The sequence below is a fragment of the Polyodon spathula genome, chromosome 17 (genome assembly GCF_017654505.1).
Source record: "Polyodon spathula isolate WHYD16114869_AA chromosome 17, ASM1765450v1, whole genome shotgun sequence".
Classification (NCBI taxonomy): Eukaryota; Metazoa; Chordata; class Actinopteri; order Acipenseriformes; family Polyodontidae; genus Polyodon; species Polyodon spathula.
This window is the reverse complement of record NC_054550.1, coordinates 33074875-33095607: the sequence shown is the minus strand read 5'-3', so window position 1 is coordinate 33095607 and position 20733 is coordinate 33074875. Positions and strand designations below refer to the sequence as shown.

The 20733-nt window shown below is 36.9% G+C and overlaps 2 protein-coding genes across 19 annotated transcripts in view; both read right to left on the bottom strand.

The window, feature by feature from the left end:
• LOC121329798 (MAP/microtubule affinity-regulating kinase 3-like) overlaps positions 1–6850 on the bottom strand; it is a 45703-nt gene extending 38853 nt beyond the window's left edge. For 7 of the 17 annotated variants that reach the window (XR_005951812.1, XM_041275619.1, XM_041275620.1 and 4 more), the window contains exons 1-3: positions 6171–6843; positions 2608–2799; positions 2120–2173 (exon numbers count right to left, since the gene is read on the bottom strand). Coding sequence is in view for 15 of the 17 variants with exons in the window: in XM_041275619.1 (XP_041131553.1) it covers positions 2120–2173; positions 2608–2799; positions 6171–6221 (297 nt within the window). In the remaining 2 variants the exon portion in view is untranslated. Of the gene's footprint in view, positions 1–2119; positions 2174–2607; positions 2800–6170 lie in introns of all 17 variants that reach the window. The other 10 variants (XM_041275615.1, XM_041275617.1, XM_041275616.1 and 7 more) reach the window with 4 other exon arrangements.
• A 3256-nt stretch (positions 6851–10106) lies between these two features.
• On the bottom strand, positions 10107–16696 carry LOC121329944 (eukaryotic translation initiation factor 5-like). 2 transcript variants are annotated; one of them, XM_041276045.1, is made up of 12 exons: positions 16597–16696; positions 16141–16339; positions 14719–14992; positions 14103–14184; positions 13440–13612; positions 12681–12792; positions 12382–12506; positions 11761–11922; positions 11304–11465; positions 10966–11130; positions 10541–10687; positions 10107–10411 (listed from the first exon to the last, which is right to left on the bottom strand). In XM_041276045.1, the coding sequence occupies exons 3-12, from the start codon at positions 14788–14790 to the stop codon at positions 10322–10324; spliced, it is 1290 nt and encodes a 429-aa protein (XP_041131979.1). In that variant the 5' UTR covers positions 14791–14992; positions 16141–16339; positions 16597–16696; the 3' UTR covers positions 10107–10321. The 2 variants fall into 2 exon arrangements, with proteins under 2 accessions (XP_041131979.1, XP_041131980.1); XM_041276046.1 differs by having other exon boundaries at positions 16178–16339.
• Between the last annotated feature and the right edge of the window lie 4037 nt (positions 16697–20733).

The window sequence follows — 20733 nt, the reverse complement described above, 5'->3', positions numbered from 1 at the left end:
GCCAACACTTCCCACTTCTCTGAAATTCTATAATCAGAGGTCATGCGGTTTAAAAAATACATAAACAAATAACACATAGCTGTGGCAAAACATACTTCATTATTAATCAAAGAGCTGTTTTAGTTCTTAAGTCTAATTATCCAGTTTATTTGCATAATTTCCTACCCTTAAAATAAAATCTCTCATGGCATCTAAAATTAACACAACTCTCCCCACTCACTACTACTTCAGAATTGTGAATTCTGTGGCACAAAAAACAATGAAATGCTCCAACTCACAAGTCATCAGGATATACTGCACGTCCAATGAATTTGGAGATATTCCTTAATATAATTCAAGACAAACTAAATATCATTACAGTGTTTGTTTTTCAGGTCACTGACTTATGTTGTCACCCTAGCCATGTCCTGTTACCTGGCATTCCCAGCTGAAACACTAGGTGTCAGGACCCAAGAAAAACGAGATGTATTCTCACGGCTGCACACACATGGTTAAACAATTTGCTGGAGATCTTACACAGTGAAATGTCGCTATTGATAGCTAAATCTGCTCTGTAACATCGTGAGCTAAGTGATGTTTGATGTGAAACAGACTTCTGTCAGGTGGACATATTGTAAGAGGAATATATAGGCTGTGTAGTCCAGTGGTTAAAGAAAAAGGCTTGTGACCAGGAGGTCCCCGGTTCAAATCCTGGCTAAGCCACTGACTTGCTATGACTCTGAGCGAGTCACTCAACCTCCCTGCGCTCCGTCTTTCGACAAGACGTTGTGGTGACTTTGCAGCTGATGCATAATTCACACACCCTAATCTTTGTAAGTCGCCTTGGATAAAGGTCTCTTCTAAATAAACTAATAATAATAATAACGTGCTGGGCCTGTTTTTGCCTCTGAATATATTAAGTAGTATTTGTGTGAACAACTGAGCCAGCATCAATGGCAATAGCATAAAACTAGTAAGAAAGTGTACTTTTCTTGTATTTTGCTAGTTTTATTAACCACTCTCACTGGGTAGTAAACAAATAGGAAGACATGTTACTGTTATTGTATGACATATAATAAATTGCATACTGTAAATAATAATTGATATATATAATAAAAGTAGAAGTAGTAAATAACCAAGTTTGATTTACCAATGTTGACAACAACAACTTTTCTTTCAGGCCCACTGTGAATGTCAAAAGCTATGAAAATCGATATGGATTTGGAAAAACAAGCCACAGCAGGGCTAATTATAGAGGTGCTTAATACAGTGAGTCTGTGTTCAGTCACAAACTGGGAGACGCTTGGGATTTATATCCCCTTTCTGTCATCAGCTTCCACACACAGTTGTTTGATCAATATTTGGATCTCAAACTTGAACCGCTTTGCAAAATGCAAATCTAAAAACAGCTGTCGTGCAAATATCTGTCAATTTCTATGAGGAATGCAAGAACCGTACCAGCAGTGAAAAACACTTTCAACTCACAAGTGCTCTATCTCTGCAACACCCCCACATTTACTTCCCGGAACTAAAACACAGTTTGCTCACAATTGTGAATACAAGACCAGCCACTTTAGCTGTGGCACTATTTTCATTTCATATACAAACCACTATATGACTACTGAACACAAATTAATTGTACTCAATCTTTTAAATAATGTTTTGTTTTAATAATAATTATTATAATTATTATTATTAAACTCATCACAGGTTCACTTTGTCAACACTTATTTGGGAACCCTAGACCTACAAATTTAAACTGCAACACTGAAAATTCCACTTGGAACAGCTCACACCAAAGGCACGTGTGCTTAGTTTCCAAACCTGGTGCCTTTACATGTATTGAATTTTTTTTTTTTTTTTTAAATCACCGAACTCAACAGCCGCAGCAAACGTGAATGGTACCCATATCTTTCACATGTTGGAATGGAGAATCAGTGCAATCTCTTAAACATATAAAATATAAAATGCATTGTGCACGTATAGCACCATGCAACATGGTGGTCACTGCAAATACCAACATGAAACAAAAAAGAAAAGTTACATCCCAGGAATTGTAAATAGAGGATATTGAAGAAATCCCCCAAAATAATAAATGTCATACATAATGTAATAGGCAACACATGCAAAACAGTTTTACCTTTTGAAGACTGGTAGGATTCAGTTGGGTTTTGTCAATTATTTTTATCGCAACCTGAAAAAACATAAAATAATGAATACAGACACCACAGGTTTAATGGGGTTTAATTAACTTTGGATTTCTCGATGACACAGTGGAGTCAGATAGTAGCCAGACATTTAACTAGTAGCTCACTGAAGACAACACTAAAGTTCTCTACTTGATAAAAATGTAATGAAAACCATTTAATAAGCACAAAAACTCCATCAATTGTCACTGCTAATCCTAGATGTTACAGCAGGCAGATGTGTTTAACAATATCTAGACGTTGAGATTCTTTTGGGCTTGAGGTCACACTAGATTGTAAGTCTATACTCTGTTTCAATATTACCCTGTGTTGATATTACTGCACTTAAAGAGCCTGACCAAGCCAGGATACTGCCCCTGTCTCTATCTTATCTATCTGTCAAACAATGCTGCAGTAGAAAACAAAAGAAGGTATTTTTTACCTCTCTGCCAGTGAGGATATGCCTGGCTAGCTTCACCTTGGCGAAGTTTCCCTTGCCAATGGTTTTGAGGAGGCGGTAGTTTCCGATGTGAGGCTGTTCGTCGGCGCACGAGGCGATGGAATTCCTGCAGCGGGCTCCAGTGCGGCTCGGCCGCGTCGCCACCTCCGAGCGCCCATCCACACGAGACGTGTGCTGCGTGGTGGGGGTGAGTGGGTTAACGTTACTATAGGCTCAACATCAATATTAAAAACAACAGAACAACAAATCTTAATGGATTTCATAAATAGTTAACTGATTTTTTTTTTGTTTTCTTATTCATTGACATCAGCCTGCTTTATTGATTTTCATAATGTAACTTGGTGTATATGAGCCTTAAAAGATAAAAAAAAAAGAAATAAAATCTACAGCACACACCCCCGCCCCCCCGCCAATACCAACAAAACAACTGGATGTCACTGGATTTCTCTCTCATAAGAAGCTTATAATAATACACAGAGCAAAATATTAGCTGCAAAAGAAACACATAACATGCAATAGCTCCCACTTAATCACAGAAACATATACAAAACTTTTAAAAAAATATATTAGGTTTATTTTGACCTGTCAGAGTATTTTACCAACACCTTAAACTTCCACCAGTTCAAATATTGGACCTGATGTTGACTGCCAACAAAATATGTGCTCAAACCTTAATTTCATTAATATCTCACACTAAAAGCTATAAACTATAGACCCCCCCCTGCCCCTCGCCCTGAAAACTGCCCAGTGTGCCTGCGCATTATGCAAATGGCCTCTTATGCATTTCTATCAAGTGCACTTCTAAACTGGCTCAGCACCATAACCCAAACCATGCCAAATGATTGCAGATCAGAGGAGTGCACTTCAAGATCGATGGGAGGCTTTTAAAGACACCACCAAAACAAAACTGGTTTGAAGCTGTTTGCAGTGCGAATCGAACGCTAGTGGGAAAACCTGACTTTGATCAGCTTCCTCTGTCTCTCTGAGCAAATCTCTAGGCTATTTCATAAACTGTTACCTTACCGCAGCAAGAACAAATGGGTGTGTAACATCAGCTGCTCCTTTATCATATCTGTACAAACACCGAATGTTCAATTTCTTACTGGCCAAAAGTAAAATACTTGACTGAAAAAAGCCTACAGTAGGTCACAGGCTCAGTTTAAATCGTTTTGTTTTTAAAAACCTTTAACATTGAAGGTGCTCCGGAAATATTATCCGCTCCTGCCATGGTATAACAACATTTGTGACAAGTCTTTGGCACATTTTTGTATGTTTTCACTTTCCTACACCACACTTGCTTGCATGAAACATAAAAAGGGGCAGTGCCAAGGCCCCCAAACTAGTGAACGTCAACTGGACTATATAGCACTGTCGGGCAAAAAATCATGCTGAAACAAAAAAAAAAACAAAAAAAAACTGTGCTGCTTTAATACCGGCAATAAATAAACTTCTGGTAAACCAAAATAATGTTGTCATCACATTGCATCATACTTAACATTCATAAAAAGTTTCAGGATGTGGTTTACAAAAAAACACATTACTTTAAAAGCAGGACTTGGAAAAGCTGCATGACAGTAGTTTGCCTTCACTATACATTCACATCACAAGACAGTCATATCAATGGACAATGCACAATGCATTTCTTAATACCACTGAAGGGTTTCCATCTGGAGTGACATTCTGAGAGAATAAATTACTGTCAATTGCAGCCAGATATTTGAATCATCCGTCATGCACACCTTTCATTTTGAGATTTGAGACGGGCTGTGTTAAATATAGCAGCTGTCAAAAAATTACAACAAAAATACTGTAAGCAGACCAGACTAGTTTTGGGATGGAAGATAAACTATAGAACCCACCCCCCACCGCCACAAACTCAACCAAGAGTATTGAAATGACTCAAAGTTCTCCTTTTTGCTAAAATCACGTTGTTGTTTGTACTAAAATCAGCCGTTAGGAAAATCCAGTATTCCAGTCAGGATTTATCTAAACTACATCTGAGAAAGCCTGTCGTTTATAAAGTTAACCAAAAATTATAAATCACAAAAGGAAACAGGTCTGCTCAAAAGAAATGAATGCAAATATTGTATCAAATATACCAGCTCAATCCAACAGCGATCTGTCCAGGGTTTAGTAAATCTCTAAACAGGTATTATATATAAAAGTTAAGAATCTGTACCATATCATTAAATCCTGCTTCTGTCCAACTTGTATATAAAATATATCGAAACATTTACATGAGCATAAAGACTTACAATGATGATGCGATGCCTCTTAACGGAGTGTGTCCCTTTCATGTTTGCATTGGTGATTTGAATGGCATCAAACCAGACTGGCCTATTGCTTTTGTTGCGAACAATCATTGATCAGCCAGACCTTTAAGTCAGTGTGAAAAACAGTCTGACAACTGCAAACACCACGCAGCAGATGGCCAGTTAACAATGGCTCTTGAACTGGTTGGTGGGCGATTCACAAAAAAATAAAAGATGTTGTCTGACTGGAGCAGATGAAGACCAGGTAAGTAGCATTGCAATGTTATATAAACTGCTATAGCGTTCTACATGCTTGAACTTCTAAAAATTGTTTATATATCTATCATACACACACATACACACAATGAATGCATGTTTTTAGTTATCAAATGTTTACAATACAGAATGGACTTTAAACTACAGCTGAATGCATAATTGTAGATATAACTGCTTTAAAAACAATCATACTGCACTGTTATAAATTATCTTTTCACTGAACTGTAACAGCGTGTTGGTTTATAACCCTTTTATTTGTTTAACGAATATATAACAAAAGCATTAGTGCTGAGACATGATGTACTATGCATCTCACTGGTCGTGTAATAATTTCAATTTCACCACTTATGACATTTAATGAACAAAAACGATTTTTTAAAAATCTTCTGTAACCACCCTTTAGCTACCACCAAAAAAAAAAAAAAGAGAACGTCTATGAATTGTTTACTGCAACAAGGCAATTCAATTTGTTACTGTAACACTGTCGCAGATACCACCCTTTTTCTCTCGATTGTACCGGCAGCGAGCTTACTACACAAACAAAACCTGTGCTTCAATATAGACAGCAAAGAATACGCTTGACTGCGAATTAACATATTCACTGCAGCTAGCTATCAGTGTCAGGTCACTTTTAAACAATATGATGCGTCCCAAGTTCGTGTAACTATCAAGGTCGCTATGCTTCCAAAGCCATTTGCGTGCAGTCAATATTTACCACCGTAACAAAGGCTGTATGCAATTCCTTCCTTTTAGCTTTACAACAATATATGCTACCAACACAAGACAAGCTGTCAACACTTTACAGTGTGCTGTACAGATGAATGAAACGATACAGAGGTCTGATGAAAGCAAAACAAAATCACAACAAAATAGTTATGTCTAAAATGTATTCAATAATACTTCTAATAATAATAATAATAATAATAATAATAATAATAATAATAATAATAATAATAAAATAATAATAGTAATAATAATAATAATTAGAATGCCAGATGATAATAGTACAGTACTTACATGTTCGGTGTCGCGTTCATTAACCGTGGGCAGTGGTGTTCTCGCCGACATTCTTCTCAGCCGTGTTATTAATATTTCCAGGGTCAGACCGGATCTTTTGTATTTATTTTGCAGCAGTTTTCAGAACAGCAGACGCCAGACAGTTCTGTGACGGTTTTTAATAAAGACCATTGATTCCTTGTAAAGTTAAACCAGCCATTCAAACCTACCAAGTTCTACTCTGCGATGCTACCGGTCGCAACCTAATTAAAATATAACTTAAAGAACCGCATCCTGCCAAGAACGGTACAAACTATTCACCGGCGAAACCAGCGTTAGAAAGGCAAACAGATTGCGTCTGTGTAAAGTGAAATAAACACACCGAAACGGGCCCTGCTTCACTGCATTCACACACAAGAAGAGGAGACGGGAGGCGGGGTACCCGCAGAGATCCTCAAACCGGTTATCCCGTCAACATAAAAGTCTTCCGGATGTGCTAAATAAAAAAAAAAAAAAAAAAAAAAAAAAAAAAAATTGGTTTTACAACGAGCTCCGACCTGGGATTTTTTTTTTTTTTTAATGTGATAGCTAACGTCTAAACCTCCAGCCGGCTTGATATCTCCCCATCTCCAAGCCAACCCAAGGTAAGGTTTGGGGGCTCGCTGAATCCAAGATGGCCGTCCACTGTCAGGACTGTTGCAAGCCAAGCCAAGCCCTGGGACTGCGAGAGGAAGTGAGGAAAGCAGCTGCATTCAGAGCTCATTGGCGCAGCTGCCAGGACAGCGCTGTTTGTTGTTGCTGGGGTGATTATAAGACACTCACATTACCTGCCCAAGACCTTCAAGTGAAGTCATACCCAATTTTTATAGTCCTCAGCCCAACCCCCTCCCCATTATTTGTTGTAAATCCCTCAACAAATAATTGAGCTGCGGCTCCCCATGCAGGATATATACTCACCAGATCAACCGCTATGTTTATCTTGTTTTCTTGGTTTCTTGTAGAAGTCCTATTGCAAATGAACCTAAGCGACTGGCAACTAGCATCAGTATGTTCATTACAACAGAGGGGCTACTGCGTTTGTTGAGGAATAGTGAGATGATACATGTGCAAAATGTAATGCCCACTAATGTGTAATTACCAATAATGAAGTGGCTTATATTGACATGTGTCTGCCTTATATAAAGACAGCTAATGCAATTTTGTTTTGGCTAATTTTACTATTGTAATTTCCCATATAAAACAACCTGGGTGTGAAATATCAGTGCGAGCACACTCCTGTTACAGTTCGCTGTTGGGAGAGTGCATTAATGATTAGTTAAAACTGTTCATTGGTCATCATCACCCCCCACTGTCCTGACAGAACCTCAGAGAGCTGGGGGCTACTCAAAAGCATACTCCTCAATCCAGCCTTATGATGCTGTATGACAGCATTGACTCCAAAGCATGCTTATTGACTGGCCCTGGCAAAAGCAATTGTTTTCCCTTTACATTCTGCTTAAGAGATATAATGCATGCCCAGTTAATGTCCTTGCTGTGTCCTAGTTGCCCAACAATCCTGAAGTTGCCACTGGTGCTAAAGAGTATGTTTTAATTGACAGAAAAAACATAATTGTCACCCTGTATATCAGTTTTTTTCTGTTCCTTGTTTTGTGTTCATATTGTAAATTATATATATATATATATATATATATATATATATATATATATATATATATAGCGATAGAGAGATAGATAGATAGATAGATATACACACATACTGTGCAGTTAACTACCATTCATTTAACTGTGAAGAATGAGAATCTGGTTTCAACTTATTTCACACTCTCTACTGACACTTGCATTAGTTTATGTATTTATCTCCATTCATTTCTATGAGATAAGCAGTGTTGCTTTGGGATACAATTTAAACAAGAATCCATTCATTTACAAGTCATGGGTGTGGAAGGACCCAGCCTTCCAGCTGCCTCTGCCTCACCCTCCCAGAGTCATTCTAGCCTGGGGGTTCAGAAGGGTGCTTGTTCAGTGGGGATGGAGCTTGAAAGTTGATTCATGATCAAGACATAAAACAGCATTCACAAATTGTGATACTTTTTAGCTTATATGCCAATACTATCTTTTTAGATAATATTGGTAATTGCCTTGAGGAATTGCAGAAAAAAACAGCACTTTTACAGCTAAATAACAGCAGAGGTGTAAATATATGGCTTTCTATCTACTTCTGTAAAATGTAGGTTTTGCAAACTGAATGATATCAGAAGTCCCTGTACTAAGATGTAAACAGTATTGTTTTGTAACACACATATTGAGCTGGAATGTTTCTGTTCCCCACAAACCTCAATAATTATTACAGTAATTAAAATTTAAAAATCTATGTTTTGATTCAAGGAGCTGGTGAAAAATAAAACAAACATTCAGGCTCCTCCCATATCCTCCTCATTGTGTTTATTTAACCAGCTAGCTTTTAGCAGCATCTTGTCCGAAGGATAAGCTGTCCCTCCCACACTGCATTTCCTGTGTGGTTTACACAGTATAAAAGACCATTCACATTGAAAGATAAAGAATGCATCTGAAAGTATTATTCAGCATCAGACAAGAGCTGGTATTGAACCACCTGAGTAAATATTCAAAAGCCTTTGTTTAAAGATGGCAGAATATATAAGTAGTATATAATTTGTAACACAAATGGAGAGCCTATCTTCCAATCACAATCAGTGTTACCCCATTCAAATATTTCCCAAAATGGCATGCAATTAATCAGAAGTTTGTTGATCTATGTCAGTCATACTCTGGTTCTAAATGCAAGGGAGCATTGGTCATTAAGAATAAAAGGTAAAAAAGGTTGGGTTTAAACATAATTTGACAAAATGTTACCCTAGGTTTAGGTTTATTAGTGGTAGACAGAGAATGCCTTAAAGGCAAATGAAGATTGCTATACCCTGGATTCTCTAAATACCGTACACCAGACGAAGTAATTATTATTATTATTTTTTTTTTTTTTTTTTAAACGTAGGCTCATCCTTCAAGACAAAGTTTGGGTTATGTAAATAACTGCTGAAGTAGCTATATTTGCTTATGCTTTTACTAACTCATGCTTTTTCTATTTTTAAATCGTGATTGGCCAACACTTACTTTTTTTAAACCTGCCTCCTTTAACAATCATAACAAAAGTTATTGTTTCAGAAGTCTGTTTATGGCAAAACGTTTGCTGCGGTGCAAGCTCTGTATACTCAAGTATCAAAACCTACTGAATATTACATTTAAATGATGCAGCACACTCTAGTGGTAATAAAAGACAACTGTAGCACATTTCAACTGACTGCCTATGCATGTTTAAATCTTAACCCCCCCCCCTTTTTTTTTTTTTAAACATTATTCCCCAATTACATCAACCTTACCCAAATTCTTACAATAGATTGTGTGTAAATTCCCCATTTGTTTTAACTCAACTCTGCACAGAACAACTAGTGCAGTTTTGGAAAACTCAGCTCAACCTCAATTTCTACATGCCTTACTTCTATACTGGACACTGAAACCACAATTAATACTTTTCTTTTTGCAGTTACTCAGTGCAGGAGTTAAAACAAGTAATCATCAACCAAGTATCACCAGTGATAGGATGTTATTTTACCAAGCTGTGGTTTCATCAGAATATAACCAAAGTTCATTTAAGAATCTCACTATTTTATGATGTTCATGTCAACTGGTTGGCTAATCTCATGGTAGTGTTTTTATTTATTTATTTATTTATTTTATATAAATTGGCTTTTCATGCCAAGCTCCTGCTATAAATAGGAACCAGACATCACACTCTTGTATGCTTAAGTAAAATCATACAAACTGTAACTTACTGATGTCATTTGTTTAAAGGTTCATCCATCATAATAACATTTAATGACAAAACAAGACATCTTTATTTCATATATGTACTGTTAGTGCCACATATCCATTTTTAAAAACAAAAAAGATACTAAATAAGCCCACTCAATAGAATCGATGATAGTCTTAGATTCCACCACAACTCACCAATAAGAATGTCAAACACAACATACGATATTGCAAAGCTGTAAAATTCAGGTTAACAGAAGTAGCTGTGCAGGAATGCATGCTGTATTATCTAAGCTTTGTAATCTACTTCAAAAGCAGGCAAGTTTTACTAAGCTCAAGCAGCAATTTTAAATGGCATCGATATCAATGTCTTCCTCTTCCTTGGCAGGTTTGACAGTTTCAACTTTCAGTTGTGTAGCAGAAGACAAGTACACCACCTACAAAATAAAAAAAAATAGATAATGAACTACAATACAGGCACAAATTAATCATTTTAGAATCCTGAGATTTAAATAGTAACACTTCATGTTTTAACATCACTTGGATGACAAATAAAATCAGCCTACCTCCACTTGCTCATCTTCCTCCTCCTCCTCTTCCTCCTCTTCACTGCCCTCGCTTTCCTCCTCCGCTTCTTTCAGCCATTTGATAAAAGGAGCAGCCTTAGAATGTATCTCTTTGGCCAGCTCCTTGGTAACGTATTTCTTAGACACCTATTCAAATAAAACATTTATTAGTGTAAAAAGAAAGTGGTATCTTCATAGACAAAAGCAGACCATAAAAACATGTCAGAAGTCAACAAGATAAACCAAAGAAAAATCTTAGCAGCTTCATGGTTATATTTGAAACAGGTCAGTGACAGCATCACATGGAATCATCTATTAATTTAAGCCTTGACCTCTGTATGAATAAATATGAAAGCTATGCTCTTCCTACACTATTAACAAGGTTAAGACACTTTTTAGCAAGTAGCAGGAATCAGGAAGCTTACCTTTTCGGCCCAAGCAAGGATAACGTCCTCATCAAGAAGATCAGCATCATACATGTCCTTCAGCACAAGCGAGACTCTTGGAAGCAGCTGAGTCTGATGAATCTTAACCAGACATTCGAAGCCTCCAAGCAGGTATTTCTGGGCTTTTTTGTTGTTGTGACAAAACTAAGGAAATAAAAAGTAAGACAAAATGACTACCCAAATGTCCCCATTGTTAACCAAAACAGATATATGTTATCATACAATTTGTTTAGCAACTCCCCCACCCTCCTGCAAAACACAACTAAAAGGGTCTTTAAAACATTAACAAATTAGTCATAAAATTGTGTAATACTTACACGCAAAAAGTGACGCTTATATTTCTTCATTTGGTCCCGGATGTTCTCGTCAAACAGCAGCTCACTCAGGATTAAGGGGCCCATGGCACTCACATCCAGTCGCTCCGCTTCAGCAAGGATCTCTTTGTCTGCAGTATCGATGGATCCTTCTTCCTTCTTTTGCTGCAGATTAGAACAAGATTGTTAAGAATTTGTGGAATCAAGCTACCAATATCTCTACCGAGGCACAAAACTAAATTTAAAATAAAAAACAAATTGGTTAAGAAAGTCTAATTTGTGTTAAACGCTGTACCAGAACAAAATACATCAATGAATGGAACAGCAAGTTAAAGAATCCAACTACTTTAGTTAACCAACTGAAATCCGTACATTTCAATCTATTTTACTTGGTAATTCCTACCCTACCAACCCCCCACCAAACCCAACCCCAACCTTGTACCACTGCAGTCTAGATTACCTTGACAAAGTTATAAAACAAATTGACTCTTTCCTCCAGGGTCTTTTCCAAATCTTCAGAGAGTGTCAGGTTTTTAGCATGATCACTAATTTCCTCCATTCTGCGCCTCTGAGCTTCTTCTGTGGTTTCTTCACCCCAGTCTTCATCATCATCATCCCTATCCTGTAGCAAGAGGAAAAAAAAAGTGTTACAAAAGGTTCACCACTGGACCTATAACCAAGCAAGTCAAATAGAACTGACAAACATAACGATACAAAAGTTCTGTCGCTTTTATAGATCAGCAAATCAAGTGTAATATAATATTATATATATTTTTAACATGCACTATACAATGTGTCTTAAGTTTGACAATTACAAGAAACAAAATGTGACAGTAGCGTTTCAGTGTGACCTGGAAGAGCCACTGAAAGCCATAAATCACAATTTCTCCAGGTGCAGGTACTTAACTGCCGGTCTTATTGGTTTGCTGTTATCACCACTCTTCCCTCCCCACAAATGAAAAAGGAAGCAGCTGTCAGGTGTTTGAAGTACGCAAAATGCTACCCTGTATAAACTTTGGCTTCCCAGAAGAGGAAATACATACAACTAAAAAGATGTACGTTTATATAAACATTGACTTACAACTGCGTCAGGTGCATCTATATCATTAGGACTGCCAGCTTCTCCACTGCCAGATCCATTTTCCTTATCTTTACCCTTGCGGTTCTTCTTATCCTTCTCTTTTTTTGCAGATCCACTCTCATTCTCTTTATTAAAAAGAAAAAACAAAGTCAAACTGCCTACGGCAACAAAAAAACACAATTAAACTAATTTGAAATTGTAATTCCTGAAAAATAGGTCGTAAACCAGGAGGAGACAGTTAATTAACCGATATTCTTGTATGCACCATTCACATTTTATTACTTTGACAAATTACTCACCAGGTGGGTTTTTAAGAATGAACGTGCAGAGCTTGTGTCTTGTGTCAAGCATGCCTCGGTATCCGCAGGCTTTGCAGGAATTACCTATGGTTTGTTTCTTAGTATTGATATGCTAGGGAGAGGGAAAAACAAACAAATTGTTTATTCAAAGAATAACCAAAAGGTGCAAAAACAAATGTATTGTATAAACAAATTTAACTATCCATAAATATTTAGTCGCTTTTGTTCCAGGTTAACAGGGTTTTTTTTTTTTTTTTTTATGTAGACTGCCACCACAGAGTCTGGTCAGTGCAAGTAATTTTGGTCAACAGATTTTTTTTTCTTGTCCGATTTAGGCCTACAGTGTTATGAAAAAAAAACCTACATGAGATTGACACTCAAATCAATAGTCTTCTTTGCTGCTAAAAGCGGTGTAATATAAAAGACTGGTATTTATCAAACAGTATACATTAATGTAGAGTTTTGTTATCAGTTAAAGTCACTGCAGATAAAGAGGTGGTCAACCTTACTGATTAAACATTAATAATGTACACTGGTGCTAGTGTTGTAAACACTGATGCCCTTAGTTAACAAATCAGGGAACTCTAACTGCAATGCAGCAAGATGAACAGAAAGAAAAAAGACATTGCAGGTTTTACTCTCACATGGGCTGGGGTTTCTTTTCTATTTATTTATTTATTTTTTTAGAACCACACCAAATCCCTTACTAATATTTTGTAACTGTTCGCATGACCCCCAGTTACCCTCAGGACTATTTACCAGGTCAGTTTCTGGATTATCACACTCTGGACACAGCACAAACTTTCTAATGAATCCATCCAACATGTCTTGCAGCTTATTCGCCTCATGAGATCCATTGACAATAAAGCGGTCATTCTTGGCATCAAACTGGGTCTGTGCTCCCAGCTCACAACCAAAAAACTTGGTGGGATCTAAACAAAAAAGGAGTAAAGTTTATGCACACTCCACATAGGAGGATGTGTCTAAAAAAAAAAACAAAAAAAAAAAACATCTCAACTAGCAAGACTATGAATTATTCCCCAAATTCATACATTTCAAATTAAAATATCAACTGGTAAAACTACTTTATATACAAACATGCATGTTCTACAACAGACATTTAAAAGACCCAAGCATTCCTTATTTTTAATACCAAGAATAGCACATCCCCAGAATCACAGGTAATAAAGTTCCAGTTATGCTTAAAGCTAGTACTAGATTGAGCATTTTGTTTTAAATAGAAGTCTGTAAATTGAATCAACCCCCTGTAGTGTTTTCAGTTCAATCATTTGAATAGTAAAGGTTACCATACATGCATACAAATAGGGAGATCAGCTGACAAGCCACATTAACTTTGTATCACTTAGGAAAGGTGAATGTTAACAAGACTTTTCAGCAAAATACATAAAAGGCATCACTTACACGTTGGAGGCCGATTAAGTGCCTTTGCAACGTCAACCATGTTGACTATAACTGTCTTTATTCCATTTCCTTTGCCCTCAACCTATGAAAAAAGATCAAAACACATTCGTTTAAACACTATTAGAACATTTCTCCTATGAAACTGGACCAAATCGGTTAGAATTCCCCATACTTTAAAAACAATAAATCCTGTCAAATTAGGTCATGCACAAACATTGATAAAATGTCGAGTTAAAATTACGCATCTTTGACAACCAACCAATATTTTCTAGAATTCCAGTCAACAGAAAGTGTGACTGGAACTGAAACATGTTTAATATGGTAATTGGTAATGACTGCTCACAGGAGATTATTCGGAGACCAGAAACCCCTATGTGAAACTAGCTAGGCCTAAATTTAGATAGGCAAGTCTCAGGTCTCTTACAAAAGCTAGACATCGGGATTTCAGGTTCAGTTATAATGCCATATCATTTTCTTAAATGCACAAAATCATGTTCATGAACAGGCACTCTGAATGAATCAGTCAGGTCCCTTTACAATGGTGAAATACATCTCAGACCCAGTATCTGTGGGGATTACTTTGCTTTCATCCCACTATTCAAAGAAATAACATTACCTTGGCAATCAGACGGGGCATCTTGTAGCGATAGAACTGGTCTAAGACGCTGCGGTTAACGTTGACAGACATTTTGGCTTACTAGTAGTTTTGTCAATAAGATAAAAAGATCTTTGCTTGCAATTTTTTGGTATCTTCTGTCTGGAGAAGAGCGGATGACATAAACGACTGTAAGTGTACTCGGTCTCTGACATGAAAAAGTTTTCGCCACTGAGGCTGCAAGCTCCTCGATTGTAGTCCAAGTTTCCCCCACACTGGTACCAGCGCAACAGCTCTAAAGGAATAATAAAAAAAAGGTTTTGTTTTTTTAAATGCAAGGGTAAAATCAGCAAGATCATTTAACAAAATTCTGTTTTTAGCTAAATTATCAAACGTAACATTTGGTTGGCATGGCTGTATAACTCATAGTAATTATTCCTTTTGCTATCTTTAGTTTGGGCAGTCTGGAAATGTTATTGTAAAACACAACATGATAGAGATATTTATACCTATACACACATACACCGCTGTCTCCACTGGTGTCCTTTAAATCTTAAAGGTTTGTTAAACGAATACTTAAACCAGATAGCAGTTGCATCATATCAGTTTCTCAATTATAATATTATGTATCTATATGTATATCACACCGTACTGGCCCACACATGCACTGTAAAAGCTGGATAAGCAAACAGCATTATCTCGAACACTTGCGCAAAAACTAGATTAAAAAAAAAGGACACGGCACATCTCCCCGGGTTTGTTTATATATGCTTGAATGTATTACTTATATTTTTTGATAGTATTTGCATATACTTTTACAGTAGATACGTTTCTCGTGCTAGAAAAAAAAAAGTGTTTTATTGTGTTATATTACACAACTAATTCTTGGCAGGTATTGTAACCCAGTTAATGGCAAACTGCTTTCCCCTTGGGACTTGTTCCTCTGGTCGTATCAAAGATCAATAAAAGGTGAACGGCACTGTTAACACGAGTAAACTACACGGTTCAGCAGGGCTTTTAAAACCAAACAGTACCTTGTCGTACGATTCGAGGTCGATCTTTCCAAATGATGACTCACTAATGCAGCACAAAGCCACGAAAATAGGGTGATCCCGCTGAACCAGCCAATCGCATGAGATTAGATCTAACTCAAGTCACAAACTACTGACCAGGAATTTAAATACACACGTGTTCTGAGAATCAAGTGGGAATATATCATTTTATACATCAAGTACTCACAGGAACAAACGCGACTAGCTTCAAAACCCAAACGAAATATAAAACACCACTTCAGTCCCATATGCTAAAAGTGGTCAGAGTGCGTCACGAGAATATATAGTGCGAACACAGGCGCCATTTTGAAGCACATTACAACACTCGCTCCACATTTCTTTAAAAGGGAGAAGGCAAACCATGAAAAAGTCACAATAAAAGAACAAATACCTTTCCCATCCGTCGCTCCTGTCGTCCGGGTACTCACCGTTTTCGTAAAATAAAGACATAAACACACCGCTGCTCGCCCTTGGACGCGATGAACTGCTCGGTCGCTGTGGGGGTTTGTTGTATGTTATTATATTATATGAATACGGCACGGCGGCGGTGCAGATAACACAGGGTCAGACCTTTTCGGCGAAGAGGAATTCTACCAAAAAAAACAACAACTTAAGGTCAACGAGACGCCCTCAAAAGCAGGGTATCTGGGAAAAGGGGAAAAACAACGTATTTTAATTGAAATTGTATATTGGGGTTTAGCTACCAATTTCTGAAGCTTGTAAAACACGTTTGTAGCCAATGATGTGGGAATTACAGATAAGGTATCAATTTAAGTGAGAATTGTATTGTTACATTCCTTCAGTTAACTCAAATTAATTCACACGCTTCGCTTCAAACCCTACTTACCTCCAGAAGGTTCTCTCACGACCTGAACTACGCCACAGTGATTCGACGCCAGTAACCAGCTGTCAATCCTAGCCCAAAAAATACTAATCCCACCCCCAACAGACACTTGATTGGACAAGGTTATTTCAGTGTGATGTGATTGGCTACAGATAATGACAATCATTATGCGACGGCGTTCCAATTCTCAAGGTAGGTCAAGTGGCAATGAATATTAATAGTCTCGCGATATCTATAAACGTGGTTAATATATATATTTTTTTTATTGATGTATTTGCAGTTTTAACAATTGACATTGTAATCTCCGTGTAACAAGATGAATAATATCTTTGTTGATATGTAAAAACGAAAACCTAGAAAGATCACAATAAATATACTATATTTAGAGTTACATTGACGGGTTAATTCATATTTAGGTAACGCAACGGTCGTTGCCTGAAGTGAATTGCATTTATTTATTGATCAGTTTCCCCCCCAAAAAATTGGTGAAATGTTAATTAAAGTGTGTTCGTTTGCAGGGACCAGAAAATCAAGCATTAAACGGCTTCCAATTAACTAAACAGCACAGATGAAAACACAATGCTGTCGTTTTATTGTTTCACATTAAATAGACGAGGTCTAGTCACTGAGTCGTGTGCAGGCAGGTGTGTTTATGGTAAAGGCCACACACTGAGAAGCTTGATCTGTGTTTCGTATTTAGATATGTATAAACACATTTTAGCACATTTGAACATGTAGCCGTGTGGAAGTTACATTTAACCCTGAACTAATTCATTATATAGACTGCATTCATTTATTATGAATCTGTTTTTATCCAGTGACACAGAATAGTTGCACTGCATTGCACGAATAACAATTGCACCATGACATAGCTGAAGCTTGACACAGCAGTTACGTTGTAAATCGTATAGTTTCCACAGCAATGTGTAGGCTGCTGTCTGTATTGCCTGCTACATCAGCAAAGTGCATCAGTAAATGCCACCGTGGTTTGTATGGACTGTTTTCTGTGTTAAGGTCACCACCAAACCCTAGTAATAAAAATGAAGACAGAACAGTAAAATAGTGACTTTTCGGTTTATCATATATATATATATATATATATATATATATATATATATATATATATATATATATATATATATATATATATATAAAACCGTTTTTGTATGTAATAGCTCTAGAGGAATTACCAGGGTTCCCCAGGCCAAGGGGTCCCCTGATGTAGAAGGGAATTTCAGAAGGAAAATTTAATTTATAGTCAAAATTAATCACAATCTACTGTATCAGTAAATCATGACATAGTCTTGTGTTTAGTGAGTTTTACGTGTCGAACACAAAATTCCTAAAAATTTCCTCTCTCTTTTCTCTCTCTCTCTCTCTCTCTCTCTCTCTCTCTCTCTCTCTCTCTCTCTCTCTCTCTCTCTCTCTCTCTCTCTTCTCTCTCTCTCTCTCTCTCTCTCGCTCTCTCTCTCCACCAAGGACAGGGCGGCTCTGTGCTGTACCACCAGACACTTTTGTGAATAAAGCGTATTACATTTTTTTTAAAAGGGACGTTTTAAATGCGAGATTCTGGCTGAGTTTGGAAGTACAGCATTTTACATTTAGGGCAGAACGGCGAGGGTGCATACAATGTTTATTGTTAAATTATTTATTTATGTATTTATTTATTTGCCTAAGATGGGGGTTGGGGTGGGATTTGCCACTGTAAACAGTTACATCACAGGAGGAAAATACTATGATTATTTTAATAATTTGAAACCTTCTCATAAATTACCTTATTAGTCCAGTAGATGGTGCACTATAGCTGTTATGTTTCGTCCAATATAACATCGGAAAACCTGCTTCATTGTGACATCACAGATTTATATCATATCACATTTAAAGTACACAGACTCTTGTGATAGCACAAAGGCATACACACTGCATACAAGAATAATGTTAATGTATAGCTTTTGGAGGTTAAACATCTCTGTTGGCAAGAAAGTGTATGCTTTAGGATTAAAACTACAGGGAGCAGGGCACTCGCTGTTAGCTAACAGCCCCGTACCAGCTATGGCTAAAAAATTAATCTGACCCATTACAGTGGAAGCGTCTAAGCATTCTGCTTCCCTGATAAAGAGAACAATAAGAAGCCTATACCAGTTAGAATGTAACAAAGTGTTCTTTATTTCAGTACCATCACATGGCTAAGGGGCCCACATGGCACACAACTACAAAATATCTTTTTAAATGTATGTATTGAAAAAAACAAATACTCCTGCTTTGTTTTGTATGTGAGCATGTGTTATGTAGCATATCCTTATCTTGTCCTGTTCAGATCCAGTGGGTTTAGTGTGATACCACAGGGCAGACATCTAGAAACATGGCATGCATATCATTTGGGACAATGTTGATTCTTTTGCACCATTAAGACACAGGGACTGCTGGCGGTGCTGTTCTTATAAGGTGTAGAGTATTGGAATAGACACACCGTAATGCCACAATACCATTGACTCTAAGAAGTTGGGTATGGCCTGGAAGGTTTCCCATGCATGTCTTAAGAACTAAATAGTTAGAGGATATGAAAGAACCACAGCCCAGGCTAAATTATTATTGCATACATTTTGCAAGCAAAAGAAAAAAAGGGGATTTCTTTGTTTTCCCAAGTGTTTTTATTATTAGTATTATTATTATTATTATTATTATTAAACCAATAAACATTTATAGGAAAACCCAACTGAGTTTTGCTAAAGAAATAACCTTCCGAAAAATAAATTTTCAAAGACTGAAAATGAAAGAGTATATTCTCCTTTTATTTAAGCACCAAATATTTGAACCACAAGAGATACTTGTGTATCAAAGCCAGCTTGGGGGAGAGGGTAGAGAGTAGAGGAGGGGTAGAGGTAGGGTAGGTGGGGGGTATGGGTAGGAAGAGAAGAATCCCTTATTCAAAGCAAAACTCATAACATGAGAGAAATTGAGCATCATGCTTTCTAAACTAAGAAAATAAAAGCCCCGTAGTGCAGGTCCTGTCATACCGATACTGCACTGCCGAGCATGGGTATACTCAGGCTTTTCAAAACAGTAGCATGACAACACAAATTTACAGCTGTGGCCAGAAGCTTTGAATCACCTACAATTTTAGGATTGACAAAAACAATATGAACATAATTTAGATATTTTATATAGCATCATGTAATCAAAGAAACTACAAAAATATAGTTGTACAGTATTTCATCTTAGATTTCGAAATGCCACATTTTTCAATTTGTGTCAATTTTTTGATAAGAAAATGGAAAACGTCAAAGCGGTATGCAATTCAGTGTGTTAACATTATTCAGCAAGTTTCATTCATCTCTATGAAGCAAAATATGTTAATTCTGTAGGATGATGCTGAACTTTGGCCATAGCTGTAGACAGAATAGTTCAAGCAACCCCTTGAATAGCTTCTTGGTTATTTTACATTACTTCTGTATGTTAAAGAAAACTCTGGAACCGATGTTTTTTGACTTCTGTATTTCTGTAAGAGCTTCCTTTAACCAGAAGCAGTACCAGATATCATGTTTCTTTTAAAACTGTACATTTAATACGTTTGCAGCTAATGGAAGTGCACAATAGCGAAGGGTTATGGAATCATTTTGTTAGCTACATTTAGTTTAGGAGTGGTGGGAGATTTTTATTAGGCTAAAATAAAAATACACTGCAATATGGGGTTAAACAAATGAACTATTGAGGGAACTGCAGAGGCTGTTGGGAAACCTCTACCCCAGGGATTCTGCACCAATCATGGGATTACTGATCTGCCAGTTTCCACACTCTGGGTACATGAGGTTAAATTAATAATGCAAAATCATCAAATAACACTCTAATATATATATATATATATATATATATATATATATATATATATATATATATATAATGTGGGAGTATAACAGGGTGATGTGTTACATGTGGTGTTACATGTGGGAGTCGTCATGAGGCGGACACAGCATTGGGTGTTGACACGTCACACAGACATGCAGATTTAATGAACACAAGTGCTGACACTAGAGTTACCAGCAACGGTAGCACTAGTGTCACATTTAATAAAGAAAACAAAACAAAAAAAAGCTAAAAATGAAAGTTTGCCACAATAAAAAGAACGTCTCTCTCCAGGAA